Source organism: Juglans regia, chromosome 1, assembly GCF_001411555.2.
Source record: "Juglans regia cultivar Chandler chromosome 1, Walnut 2.0, whole genome shotgun sequence".
Classification (NCBI taxonomy): Eukaryota; Viridiplantae; Streptophyta; class Magnoliopsida; order Fagales; family Juglandaceae; genus Juglans; species Juglans regia.
In genome coordinates, this window is record NC_049901.1 from 6,594,514 (window position 1) to 6,607,703 (window position 13,190).

The following is a 13,190-nucleotide window of genomic DNA, read 5'->3' on the forward strand; positions in this document are numbered from 1 at the left end:
AGCAACTAGAATTTTGATGCATATATGTCAAGTGTTTAAGTTGTTAATTTTGGATTATAATTTGTAATTTGTAATAACTTCTGTATTATTATTATTTTTTTTTTTGGGTTTTTTTTATTTTATATAGATTAGTTTTAACTTTTAACTTTTTTTTTTATCATTGTATTTTTCAAAATCAAGTTTTTTAAATAGTTTTAGTTAAAAAAATATACCAAATTTGAAATGGGCCGAAAATAATTGAAATTAGACAAAAAAAAAAAATCACATTTAGATGGGCTGAATGACCCATTTTAGGCATGTCCAGACCGACTGGACCGACCCTGGACCGGACCGGACCGAAATGGACCGGACCGGACCGGACCGATATGTGAGTCGGTCCGGTCCAGGGTGGAGAAAGTGTAGACCGAATAGGTCCGGTCCACATTATGGCCCAAGACCGGACCGGACCGGACCGATATCAGCCCTACATATAATGAATAAATATAAAATCTAATGTGGAGATTTAATGTAAATAACTAAAACCAAATTCATTTTATATTATTTTATTAATATATAATGAAAAAATAACTATTCCAATGTAAAGATTTATGTGAATGAAATAGTCAAAAGTCAAAAATTAAATTTCTCATACATTTATCAAAACTGTCATTTAACTTTGGCTAATCCAATGAGAGTGCTCTTAGTTGTTAATCACTTATACGGTACTAAGACATATCTATCCCATGCTTTCCACTCTTTCATTTTATGTTCAATCAAAAGGTTTGGCAGTTGTCTTCTTTTAATCTCGTTTGTTTTCATAATTACTCTTAATTCATATTTTCTAATTATTACAAATTTTACAAATTTTCACATAAAATAAAATAAATAATTTAATTTTTTTAAATTTTAAAACAAAAATAATATTAAAAATATATATTATAATAATATTTTATTCAACTTTTTAACTTTAATCTCAATTCATCTTATCTTATTTGAAAAAACAAACGAAGAAAATGCAGGCATTCGAATTCATTAAACTTCAAAATCTAACATTCATGATAACACATCAATGATTCAAATTCGTGACATATACCTATTTTGACACTAATTGTTAAACATCATTCAAAAATTAAAAATATTATTAGATGCTAATCTGATTAAACCGTTAAACAAAATGAGTCAGGAGTCAGATAATCAGAAGGTGGATCAATGCAATGCATGTGCAGGGAAAATGCTGCACTTACAACCTAAAGTGAACCTTGGCTACTTATATACACTAAATTTGGGATGAAAAGGGGTTGCTACAAATAAGTCAGAGCGTGTCAATGTTATAGAAAACTAGTAGTGGGAATACTTCCCTCACTTCCATGAATGTCAGCCCCATAAAGACAAATAAATCAAAAGAAGTTCATTCACTAATGGTCAGATTTTGAAATAAAAGAAAAAAAAAATTGCATTAATTATGGTTTTCGAAACAATAAACCATAAAAGCAAATGCAAGTTAATTCCTAGATACACAAGAAAAGACGAGTGATTTCGATCCATTTCTTGATCACCCACGTGAGCAGGATTCTAGAAAGCCTAATGAATTGTTTTCCGAGAAATAAGGGAACGGAAACTGTACGTAGCACTCCACGAATCCTTCTAGGCTAACAAAGCCGGGGTTTGGTTCGAAATACTACTTGAACTGGTCGATCTGTGAGGTGGGGAGGCCGGAGAGCCGCTTCTCAGAAAGCTGCCGCTTCTATTCACAGAGAGTAAAGAGCAGGAGCCCTTGGAATTGGATAACTTCTTCGAAATATTGAGCCTAGGGCTGGAGGAAGAAGCCATAGGAGGGCGTGATGATCTGTGACTCTGGCTCTCCCCTAATCCCACATAGCTTTTGCAAGACTTCAACTTCTTGTTGCAAGGGTGCTCGACCTTGACAAGATCCTCCATGCATTTCACGTTTGCTAGCGAAGTAAATGACCTTGACTTCCCTTCGTAATGCTTTGAAAGCCCCCTCCTACAAACCCAACATGACATAAAATTCAGGAAAAAAGCTTCAAGATAGAAAAGAAATCAGAAAACATGCAATATATGACCCAATTAACTTGAAGGATTTAATGCAGGGCTCTTACTTGATGGGAAGTTGTTGAAGGAGCGAAGACAAGTCATTCAAAGACCCAGTTTCAAGCTGATCCGAAGAAGATGAGTCAAGATGATGATGATGATGATCTTGAGCTCCCTGCTCAGGCATGTTCATTTCGTGCTTGCTCTGTTGCTTGATGATAGCAGAACAATCCATCCACGAAAAGGAAACGCGCATGTGATTTTCTACAAAACATAAACATAATTGATAAAGAGAGTTTGGTCCGGAAGATAAGACTATAAATATAGCCATAATATTTTGGATAAATTACGAAATTAAGCCGCATTTAGATGTTAAGTTAAATTAAATTTTTTTATGACTAATAAGGAGTTAAAATTATAAAATGAGTTTTGAATGTTAAGTTGGAGGTTAAGTAAAGTTTAGTTGAATTCAATTTTTTATAAATAATTATAAGTTAAATAATGAAAATAGTTATATGGGATCATTTAAATTAAATTTAAAATGTGTTTAAATGTTGAGATGAATTTAATATTTTTTATAATAAATTAAAAAAGATTGTGAGTTCTATGAATAAAGATATATTGAGTTGAAAAAAATTATGGATCTTACGTGTAAGAAGATTTTGAGTTGAGATGAATTTAATAATTTAAGAATTAAATATTTAAATATTAGACTCAACTTAAAATTAGATTGAGCTCAGCTGAGTTTTACAACTAAACGTAGCCTAAATATGTTTATATGTTAAAATAAGTTAAAATATATTTATGATAAGTTAAAAAAATTATAGTTTCGTTTGGTTACTAAATCCATATCAACTTATCATTACAATTTTTTAAGATTTTAATATAAAATATAATAAATAAGTTAATTTTTTAAAATTTTAAAATAATAATAATATTATAAAATAATATTCTAATAATATTTTATCATCTCAACTCAACTCAACTCAACTCAATTTAATATTTAAATATAGTCTATAAATCTTATATGTAAAGAAGTATTAAATTGAAAAAAATTATGAATCTTAGATATAAAAAAATTTTAAATAAATATAAGTTAAATAATTTAAAAATTAAAAATTTATATATTTAATTTAATTTAAGATAAATTTAACAATAAAGAAAAAGGATTTGGCATTATCTACTATCCAGTCAGTTCTTTCCGTGTCCCCACGCCAAGGGCACACAGGAAAGTGGGACTTTCAGTTGCTATATTGTCAATCTAAGCCAAACGAGTTGAGCGCGTGACCTCACCTTCAGTTATCAGAGGGCTTCTTTGAGATGATTGGATTGGGTTGTGCAGCAAACATGAACCAATGAGCGTGGGAGTTGAGGTTGACGAGGCATAAGAGCTTTTGGATAAGGATGCAGTCCAACTCCATCAATGTAAGTTGTATGCAACCTCTGACAAAATCCAGGCAAATTGTTGCTTTCCGCCCACACTTTGCGCCTGAACGCCCATTGCCTCCGCACCCACGGTTTTGTTTTCGGCCATTCTTGTGGGAACAGAGTTTCTTCGTTCCTTCATTGTTTAATCAGCATTTGTTACAAAACAAAACATGTCGAGTTGATACGTTGTTAATACTCATTGTTTGGGGAAAAAAACGTGGTAATTACCGACAAATAATAAAACATAATTCAAAATTTCCAAAATATTAACCGATTATCTAACAAATAATATTTATAATCATGAGATATTTAAAAAATAATAATAATTATGAGCTTTTTATTAAAAAAATATATTTTTTTAATGATATATCCCACCATTTTTTAAAGAGATAGTGCTACATATATTTATAATTTTACATATAATTTTATGTACAAGATCTATTTTACCAATTTATTTTTAAATGTAAATTTTGGGTTTCAAATTTTATATTTTTTTTTGTAAGGTATTATTATGTAAGTAAACATTATAAGTACAAATATCATTTTTTTTAAAAATAAAATGTATGAGATTTAGACATTTTAAATTTATTTTTTTAAAAGATATATCCCATCATTTTTTAAAGAGATAGTACTACATATATTTATAATTTTAAGAGCTTGATAAAACACCATCGGGATCACCCTTAAAGCCTCCTGGCATAAACGGGCTAACCATCGGATTTTCATGACTTACCAACACAAGCTTATCAATATACTCCATTTTCTTTAGTTATGAGTTATTTTTGTAAAAATCTGTATCCGTGATTTCTTACTTTTTTTTATTTTTTATAAAGTAATAATCCTTAAATGATTTCTTACACTTTTAATTTCGTTTCTTAAGAATGTGCAGTCAGCTTCTAGATATTTTATTACTGCTTATCTACTTTGATATATATAATATTTAGACATCATTAATGTATAATCTTATCTCATCAATTGTTGTTGTTTCTTAAGATCCTCTATGTTATTCATTAATATTTCTAATTCAAATCTTAGATTATAATCTAGGCATCTTAACTCATATGAGCATAATAATTATCCATCATAAAATATTTAAAATTAAACAGCAATTAAAATAGCAATATAAAAGGTAAAATAATAAAATATAATAATATAATTACCAATGGCTCTGATACCAAATGCGTATATCCCAAGTAGTAAATAGATAAATAGATAATAATAGATAGTATTAATATAAATAATAGGTGGTAAAACTTGCCATATGCATGATAGCATATATGTCTTTTATTATTTGATGATTTGAATGAAAGTATTTAAATGTTTCCAATGTTATTCAATAGATGAAGAAAATATTAATACATCATCTATATAAACTATCAAAAAATGAGTAAAATGAGTAAATATCTCATTCATAATATTTTGAAATTCACTATGAGCATTTTTTAATCCAAATGGCATAACGTTCAATTCAAAATGTCCAAAATGAACTATAAATGCTGCTTTATAACGATCTTTTTCAACAGTTTAAATTTGCCATAATCCACTTTTCATGTCAAATTTTGAGAATAATGTAGCATCATAAAGTCGGAATAATAAATATTTTTTATTAGGAATTGGGTATCTAATCCATTGTAATGCCTTATTTAGAGGTTTATAATTGATGACTAGACGAGGAACTCCTCTTTCTAATTCTGCCTATTTTTGAACAAAAAAGGCAGCACAATTGATGTATTAATATTTTCTTCATTTATTGAACAACATTGAAAACATTTAAATACTTTTGCTCAAATCATAAAACAAAATGAATTAGTAGTTTCATCACCTAAAATAAAATTATTTAAGGATAAAATTAAATTCATTGGACATGAGATTTATCAATAAATTATTACACCAATTAGCAAAACAATATAATTTACTGATAAATTTTCTATTAAAATAACAGATAAGAATCAATTACAGAAATTTTTAGGAAATCTCAATTATATTGCAGACTTTTATCAATCTCTCAGGCCATTATGTAAACTACTATTTAAAAGATTAAAAAAGAATCCACCTCATTGGACAGACAAATATACTAATATTATAAAACAAATTAAGGTTCATGTTAAGAAATTACCATGCTAAGGACTTCCATCTCCTCACACTTTTAAAATTGTTGAAACAGATGCCTTTGATATTGAATTTGGAGGAATTATGAAACAAAAATTATTAACTGATTTGGAACAGATTGTTCGATTCCATTATGGATGTTAGAATTCTGTCCAAAAGAATTATAGTACAATTAAAAATGAAATTTTAGCTATTGTATTATGTATTTTCAAATTTTAAGATGATTTGTTGAATCAAAAGTTTTTACTTAAAATAGATTGTAAATAAGTCAAGAAAGTTTTGATTAAAGATGTGAAAAACTTGGCTGCTAAGTAAATATTTACTAGATGACAAGTTATATTAAGTATTTTTTATTTTGATATTGAACATATTAAATGAGAATTCTCTTTCTGATTTTCTATCATGATAATTATTACAGAAAAAATTATGTCATTTTTAAAATCAAAAGTAAAGTTAAAAAAAATTATAATTACTCGATTTTATCAATAATATTATATTCATTACTCGATTTTAAAATAAAATTAAGGGTTAAGAGTCATATATTCTTGCTAGGCTATGGGTTTCGTTGTAAATTTGTGACGTGTTTATTTATTCAAGCTTTCAATGTAAAAGATACTTCACTGACCAATTATTAAAAAAAGAAAAAATCTAAACAGGCGACGATGCTGCATATGAAGTGCGAGTGGGGAACTCCATATCTGAGCATGATTTCATTCTCCGTCTGCCTTGACTTTATGCTTGAGCAATTTGAAAACCCTAAAAGTAGATGAAATTCAATTAACTTCAAATGAAAAAGAAAGAGATAAAAAGCGTTCCGTTCTGATCTGTAAGATTCGATTCGGTACCAACGAAAAAATTAGTTACTTTTTTTTTTTTGTCGAATCAACTCAACGTCGTTATTTTGGCAGCGGTCGCATTCTCCGACGACAGATCGGCAGAGAGGGTACGTGCGGATAGGGGCGTCCGGCGAGTGTTTCACTGAAAAGGGTTGAAACAGAATTTGGGTGTACCGTTTTAATCTCGTTTATTTTTACAAATTATTCTCAAACTCATTTTATTAATTATTATAATTATTTTAAATTTCTATATAAAATAAAATAATTGATTTTTTTAAATTTTTAAATAAAAATAATATTATAATTAATTTTTATCTCAATTCATTTTATTTTATTTACAAAAACAATCGAGACATATACTTTCAAGTGATTAGAGAAGGCTCGAATCCGATAATTTGTGGGCCATCTTGCAAATGACCTAAAGCGTCAGATTATGAGATTTCTTAGAGTATTGACAATGATTTAGTCAAAATTAAAGTTAAAGTTACCTAAAATTATATGTTTTGTCTAAAATCAAAGCTATTCAACATATAATCTTATGTTAAATTATTTATATATTAGTCAAAATATTAATATAATAATATTTTTTAATAATAATAATAATTTTTTAATATTTTATAACTATACTAATTATATATTAATTAATAATTAGAAATAACAATCTTAATAATTATACACAAAATCAGTTAATTAATATTATTATTAATAATATTAATAAATAATTAGAGATTACAGTATTTTAGAATAAAATATATATTTTAGTTATAAACAATGTGAGAAATGTTTGAATTTAGTGTAATTCATACGTGGAGTTCCTATATTTTGACTATTCCAAAACAGAAGATTTCACTAATATAAAAATCAAAATTTTTAGATACACTTGCATTTGACTAATCCATATCAGTGCTCATACTCCACCATTGGGTGGATTTCATATTTTAGGGATTTTAGGGTTTGAATCTTTTATTTAAAAAAATAAAAGAATAAAATTGTTGAATTTCGTGGGTTGGTTGAAGCAGTCACTCTTTGTTACCTTTGGTTGATTAACCAGACAAGACGGCCACACCACACCTAAGCTTCCCATTAGAGTAGTCTGTTGAGATGATCCTCCCTTGTCTCTTCCCTTTTGACGAGGAGGGTTTCGTATTACTCCGATACTGATAGAAACGAGAGAGATAGAGAGGGAGGGAGAGAGATGGAGTTGCAAATGAAGGTGGCAGAGGCGGTTCACGTCCTTAATCACGACAGCCAATCTGGCAACCGCGTGGCCGCGAATCAATGGCTGGTTCAGTTTCAGCAAAGCGACGCCGCTTGGGAGGTGGCCACCTCCATCCTGACCGCCTCCTCCCTCTTCTCCTCCTCCCACTCTTTTGTCTCCGATTTCGAGGTCGAGTTCTTCGCCGCCCAGATTCTCAAACGCAAGGTTTCGTTTTCCACTCCCTAGCCATTACTTCAAATTTATCCTCTCTCACTCTCATTTAGTATCTTATTCGCCTCCCTTGCGTATCTGTGTCTCAAACGCGATACATATTCGCCATTTTTTGATATATATCCTATCGCATTGCAGATCCAAAAGGAAGGATATTATCTGCAGTTAGGAGCTAAAGATGCTTTGCTTAATGCTCTTCTTTTGGCTGCCAAAAGATTTAGCTCTGGCCCTCCTCAGGTGTTTTTTTCCCCCAGCCTAACGGTAGAACGCTCTAGGTGTTTATTGGCTGGAACTGATGATATATGCTGGCTATATTGTTGATTAGCTGTAATTATGTGAGAATTTGATGCCATGTTGGTTCTTTGGTCCTGGGTTATAATCTGAATCTCCTTTTTTTTTTTGTTTTTTTTTTATGATTTTGTGTTATTTTAATGACAGCTTTTAACACAAATCTGTCTTGCACTCTCTGCGCTTATACTTCGTTCTGTTGAGAATGGGAAACCCATTGAGCAGCTATTTTACAGCCTTCAGAATCTGCAGAGCCACGATGATGGTAATGTTGCTGTCTTGGAGATGCTTACGGTTCTTCCGGAAGAAGTTTTTGACAGCCAAAATGCTGATAACAAAATAAGTTCAGCCTGCAGAAGCCAGTATTGCCAAGAGGTTTACGAACTCCCTTCTCCTCATTTGCTTTTGGCCCTTTTCCGTGCTAGGCCTTAATTCTCTTTTACACAGCTTCTCTCGCGTACTCCGACAGTTCTTGAGTTCCTACTACAGCAATCTGAGAAAAGTTTTGGTGGAGGTGCACGACTACATGAAAGCAACAGAAAAATTCTGCGCTGCTTACTGAGTTGGGTATGCCAATTGTTCAAACTATGCTAAGAGCTTGTGCTGATTAAACTGCATAAGTATGTTTTTTCCTGCAATCAAATAAGGAAACGAGCACTGGCTCGTGCTTCATTAGTCTTCACATAAGTTATGGCACGATTTCTTTCTTAACTCTTGGCATTGTTTTCATTTTATATTATATTATTGTTTTTACTGAAAATGCAAAGCTTTTGTTTCATCTATGGTTTTCTTTTAATATCAACCTCCTGGCACTCAGATTCGAGCAGGGTGCTTCTCAGAGATTCCCCCAGGCTCATTGCCAGCACATCCGCTTCTTAATTTTGTATTTAGTTCTCTGCAGGTAATCCTTCTTAACTACACTGGCCGTTGAAATAGATAGAGTATTAATATTTATAGTTGTCACATCTGTAATTAATATCTACACTGTTGGTTATAGGTTTTATCTTCATTTGATCTGGCCATTGAAGTTCTCATTGAACTTGTTAGCCGACATGAGGTATGTCCTACCCTTTCACGTGAACACTGCAATCATTTTCCATATGTGCGTATTGTAGTAGGGCTGCTCATGGGGTGAGCTGGGCCTGCACCATGTGCTTAAGTGAAAACTGCTGACCTAATCGGTTCTTGGGCCCTATTTTTTTAGCCCAAGCATGGTCAAAGAGAGCTTCTTGTGGTCTTGGTTTCAGTCCAGCCTGAATGGCTTAAGAGTTTGTAGCTCAAATGGTCAAAGGTTGAATTATAGTCATCCAAGGTCAAGGGTTCAAATCACATCAGAGGTAAATAGATGAAAAATTAATATTAGAATCAAGAATCGGGGATAGACTGGAGTGTACCAGGCCAATGATCATGAAACTCAAGCCAGGCCTGAAATCTTATTAGGAAAGGCAAACAACCTTACAATTTTGGGCTAAAACATATGGCCTGGGCTTTTAGAATCTCGGTTTGCACTGGCCGAGTGGCCTAGCCCATGGCTACCCTACTGGATGGGATATGAGTTGCCCCTGTTGTATGATATGCACTCCTGGCTCAATAGAATTCAATACCTAGGTTTGTTTGATCCATAATATGCTCCAATTAAATCACTTGTAGTTTCGTTTCTTTCATGTGTGCATTAAAACCTAAGCTGACTTCACTCCACTTGATGCCAAAATGGTGCGTAAACGCCACCTGCAGGAGAGAACTGGTGAATTCTTATGATTATATGTCATACTGGTGGCTAAGTTACCTATTTCTGTCTTTAATTTCTGGTTCCTAGAATGTATTTAGGTGTTCTTTTGTATACTTCCTGTGTACACGGGCTTTACCTATTTCATTCGTATCAATACAACTTTCATTTTACTTATATAAAAAAAAAGTTACTTATTTTTTTTTCTAATAAATATTGACAGTGTGCCAGATACTTTGGAATCCATAACAAAACTATTGGCATACCCAATTTGAGCTACATCTTTTTAACCTAATGTTTTTGAAGCAAAATTGAAATTAATGTTGGGACCATCATGCTAAGATTTAACTATTTGCAAAGTCTGTATTGCCTTTGGTTTGAATATCTTATATACTCTCAGCTATGCTTTCCTTTGTAGGGGCTGCCCCAGGTTTTGTTATGCAGAGTACACTTTCTTAAAGAAGTGCTCCTTCTACCAGCTCTTAGTAAGGGAGATGAGAAAGTTATTGGTGGTCTTGCATGCTTGTTGTCAGAAATTGGGCAGGCCGTACGTACTGACTACTCCCTCCATTTCAAAATAGATAATGATTCCCCCTTTTGGATTGCTTCAAAATATGCAAAACTTCCACTTTTGGTAGTTTTACTTATTCAGTTTACTATATTATTCTTACATTTTTTCCCAGAATCATATGAGATTCTTATCACACGCAGATGTCATGCCACTTCTAATATAAAGTAGATGACATTTTAGGAAGCTGGAAGCTGATTTTATTTTAACATTTTCATTAATAATTGTAAAAATATATTGAGATGGAGATAGCATTGGTTTTTTAGTTGTAAATTGTAATTGACTTAACACGTGTGAGCAGTTCTAACTTGTCTACATTATTACTGTTAATGACAGTGACATACTTAACAGAATTTGATGCGTATAATCACTACTTGATGTATCTTTCTCCTTCTCATGAACTTTTTTGGCTTGTGAATGTTCACTAGGCACCATCTCTGATTGTAGAAGCAAGTGCTGAAGCAATTGCTCTAGCAGATGCACTGTTGAGGTAATAGGTTGATCTTATAACATTTTATATCCAGTAGTGTTTTCTTCGAGATTTTGACAGGCGAGAAACTATGAGTATAAAAAGTTCTCTTGATAATTAACCAATTATTCAGAAACATATACGCTGTGCTCCTTTTTTTTTTTTTATAAGTAAGAGGTAAATTTCATTTATACGAATGAAATAGGCATAGTTCGTGTACACAGGAAGTACACAAAAGAGCACCTAAATACATTCTAGGAACGAGAAATTAAGGATAGAAAATCACGAGCATTGTTCCCATTAAGTACAATAGCAGAAAATCAAAGCAATAGAGTATGTAAAAAATTCTGAAGCTCCGCCATTGTGCGCTCCCTATCTTCAAAGCAACGCTCATTCCGTTCTGCCCAAATATACCACATAACACACAACAGAATCATCTTCCACACTGCTGCCACTTGATGACAGCCTTGAATCTCTGTCCAATCAGCTAGTAAATTGGCCACCCTTAGAGTTCGAGGCATTACCTAAGCGACGTCAACTCTTCTAAAGATCTCATCCCACAACACCCTTGTCACCTCACAATGCAATAATAAGTGATCCACCGATTCTCCTTGCTTTTTACACAAGTAACACTAATCCATCACAATGAGTCACCTCTTCCTCAAGTTGTCTGTGGTCAAAATCTTCCCAAGAACAACAGTCCAAATGAAGAAAGCTACTTTAGAAGGCACACGAGATCTCCAAATATTCTTCTAGGGGAACGGAGCATTACCTTGTGATACCAAAATTTTGTAATACTCCTGGACTGGAAACTTCTTGCTGCCTTTGGACCTCCACTACATCCTATCCCCCTGTGTCGTATTGTTTCCCATGGAGTATATCAACTTGAAAAATTCTGAAACAGTGTGTAGTTCCCAATCATGAATATCCCTATTCAATAGGACATTCCACTGGTGTGAACCATGTGAAGATACCCTAAGATCCGCCACGGAGGCATCCTTGTTAGCTGCAAAACTGAAGAGATCTGGAACCGCCCTATCAAGAGCACAATCTCCACACCAAGTATCTTGCCAAAACTTGATTTTGGTGCCCTCTCCAGCCACAAAACGGATGTGGTTTTCTAAACTCTGCCATCCCCTCCTAATAAATTTCCATAAACCCACACTATACACCCCCCTCACTTCGTTGGAACCAATGTTTTGAATACCGTACCGGACGTCGTACCGGTCAAGGCACTGGAACGAAATATTTCGGTACCGGTACCGTTTCGGAATAGCGTTTCGGGATAACGTTTCGGGATAGTCGATATATAAATAAATTATATATATAAATATATATAAAAATTATATTTCAAAATAATAGTCTATATATAAATAAATTATATATAAATACATATATATAAAAATTATAAATAGTCTAGTCTAAATTAGGGGTTAAAAAATAAATTTGTAGTTTGAAAAAATGAAAAAAAAAAAAATTTTAACCGGTACGGAACATATATCATAGCTGTACCGGCCGGACGGCCGAAACGAAAAATTTCGGCCGTACCGGCCGGTACGGTACAAAATTTAAAACATTGGTTGAAACCCCAACACCCCCCCCCCCCCCCCCCCCCAGAAGTACTTCCATAGCATTACGTTTCCTACTTGATATGCTTGAAGAATCAATCCTAAGCTTACTTTCTCCAGACGTACGCACATTAGGACTCTCTCAGACGTAAAAACCCTAAGGACGTCGGCGCCACCCTTGCCGGCGAGTGACCTCTCACCGTAGTCACAGACAAAGCCGACGGGCCCAGGCGACTTACCTGAGGGCCGTCCGGCGTAGGCCCAGAGGAGAGAGAAAACACTACAAAGCGCGAAAACCCTAAGGAACCAGATCTGCCGCCACCCACCCTTTGCCGGTGAGGCCAATTGTACCGTCGGCACAGATAAAGTCGACGGACCTCGACGACTTTGCTGAGGGCCGTCCGGCGTCGGTTCAACCTCCGGCGGCTTATATATTGCTGTTTTGCCTCTCAGAGTACTCCGGCGATCCTCCCGAAGGCTCCGGTGGGCGTGCCGTCGACCCTGAAGGCTCCGGCGACTGCTCCGGCGTCTTCTGTGAGCACGATTTGCAGCAACTCTACAGTGCTTGCAGTGAGCACGACCTGGAGTCCACAACTTCGCAGTGCTTGCAGCTCCCAAAGGATTTAGATTCATCTTTGAGATGATGAATGGTTGTTGAAGAAGGGGAGTGGGACAGAATGGGTTCTTCTATGGAGTTGGCCATAGAATCTAAATCCTTTACATTGGTAAAGGAGGGAA

At 33.6% G+C, this 13,190-nt stretch overlaps 2 protein-coding genes across 3 annotated transcripts in view; one reads left to right on the top strand and one right to left on the bottom strand.

The window, feature by feature from the left end:
• Positions 1 to 1,165: 1,165 nt before the first annotated feature.
• LOC108988044 lies at positions 1,166 to 2,313 on the bottom strand. Its single transcript, XM_018961138.2, has 2 exons — positions 2,100 to 2,313; positions 1,166 to 1,984 (listed from the first exon to the last, which is right to left on the bottom strand). Exons 1-2 carry the CDS (start codon positions 2,285 to 2,287, stop codon positions 1,624 to 1,626), a joined length of 549 nt encoding a protein of 182 aa, XP_018816683.2. The 5' UTR covers positions 2,288 to 2,313; the 3' UTR covers positions 1,166 to 1,623.
• Positions 2,314 to 7,398: 5,085 nt separating this feature from the next.
• Positions 7,399 to 13,190, top strand: part of LOC108988134 (transportin MOS14) — a 44,652-nt gene continuing 38,860 nt past the window's right edge. Inside the window, exons 1-8 of one of the 2 annotated variants that reach the window (XM_018961267.2) lie at positions 7,399 to 7,827; positions 7,972 to 8,070; positions 8,272 to 8,496; positions 8,569 to 8,688; positions 8,939 to 9,022; positions 9,119 to 9,178; positions 10,266 to 10,394; positions 10,844 to 10,905. In XM_018961267.2, the coding sequence (XP_018816812.1) occupies positions 7,600 to 7,827; positions 7,972 to 8,070; positions 8,272 to 8,496; positions 8,569 to 8,688; positions 8,939 to 9,022; positions 9,119 to 9,178; positions 10,266 to 10,394; positions 10,844 to 10,905 (1,007 nt within the window). In that variant the 5' untranslated portion in view covers positions 7,399 to 7,599. The remainder of the gene's footprint in view (positions 7,828 to 7,971; positions 8,071 to 8,271; positions 8,497 to 8,568; positions 8,689 to 8,938; positions 9,023 to 9,118; positions 9,179 to 10,265; positions 10,395 to 10,843; positions 10,906 to 13,190) is intronic. The other variant, XM_018961268.2, reaches the window with a different exon arrangement.

Excerpts from the sequence above, each read along its gene's own strand:
- LOC108988044 (XM_018961138.2), bottom strand. The coding sequence starts at position 2,287 with ATGCGCGTTTCCTTTTCGTGGATGGATTGTTCTGCTATCATCAAGCAA. Across the intron at positions 1,985-2,099 it reads CTTCAACAACTTCCCATCAA|GAGGGGGCTTTCAAAGCATT; the intron begins GTAAGAGCCCTG and ends TTGGGTTTGTAG.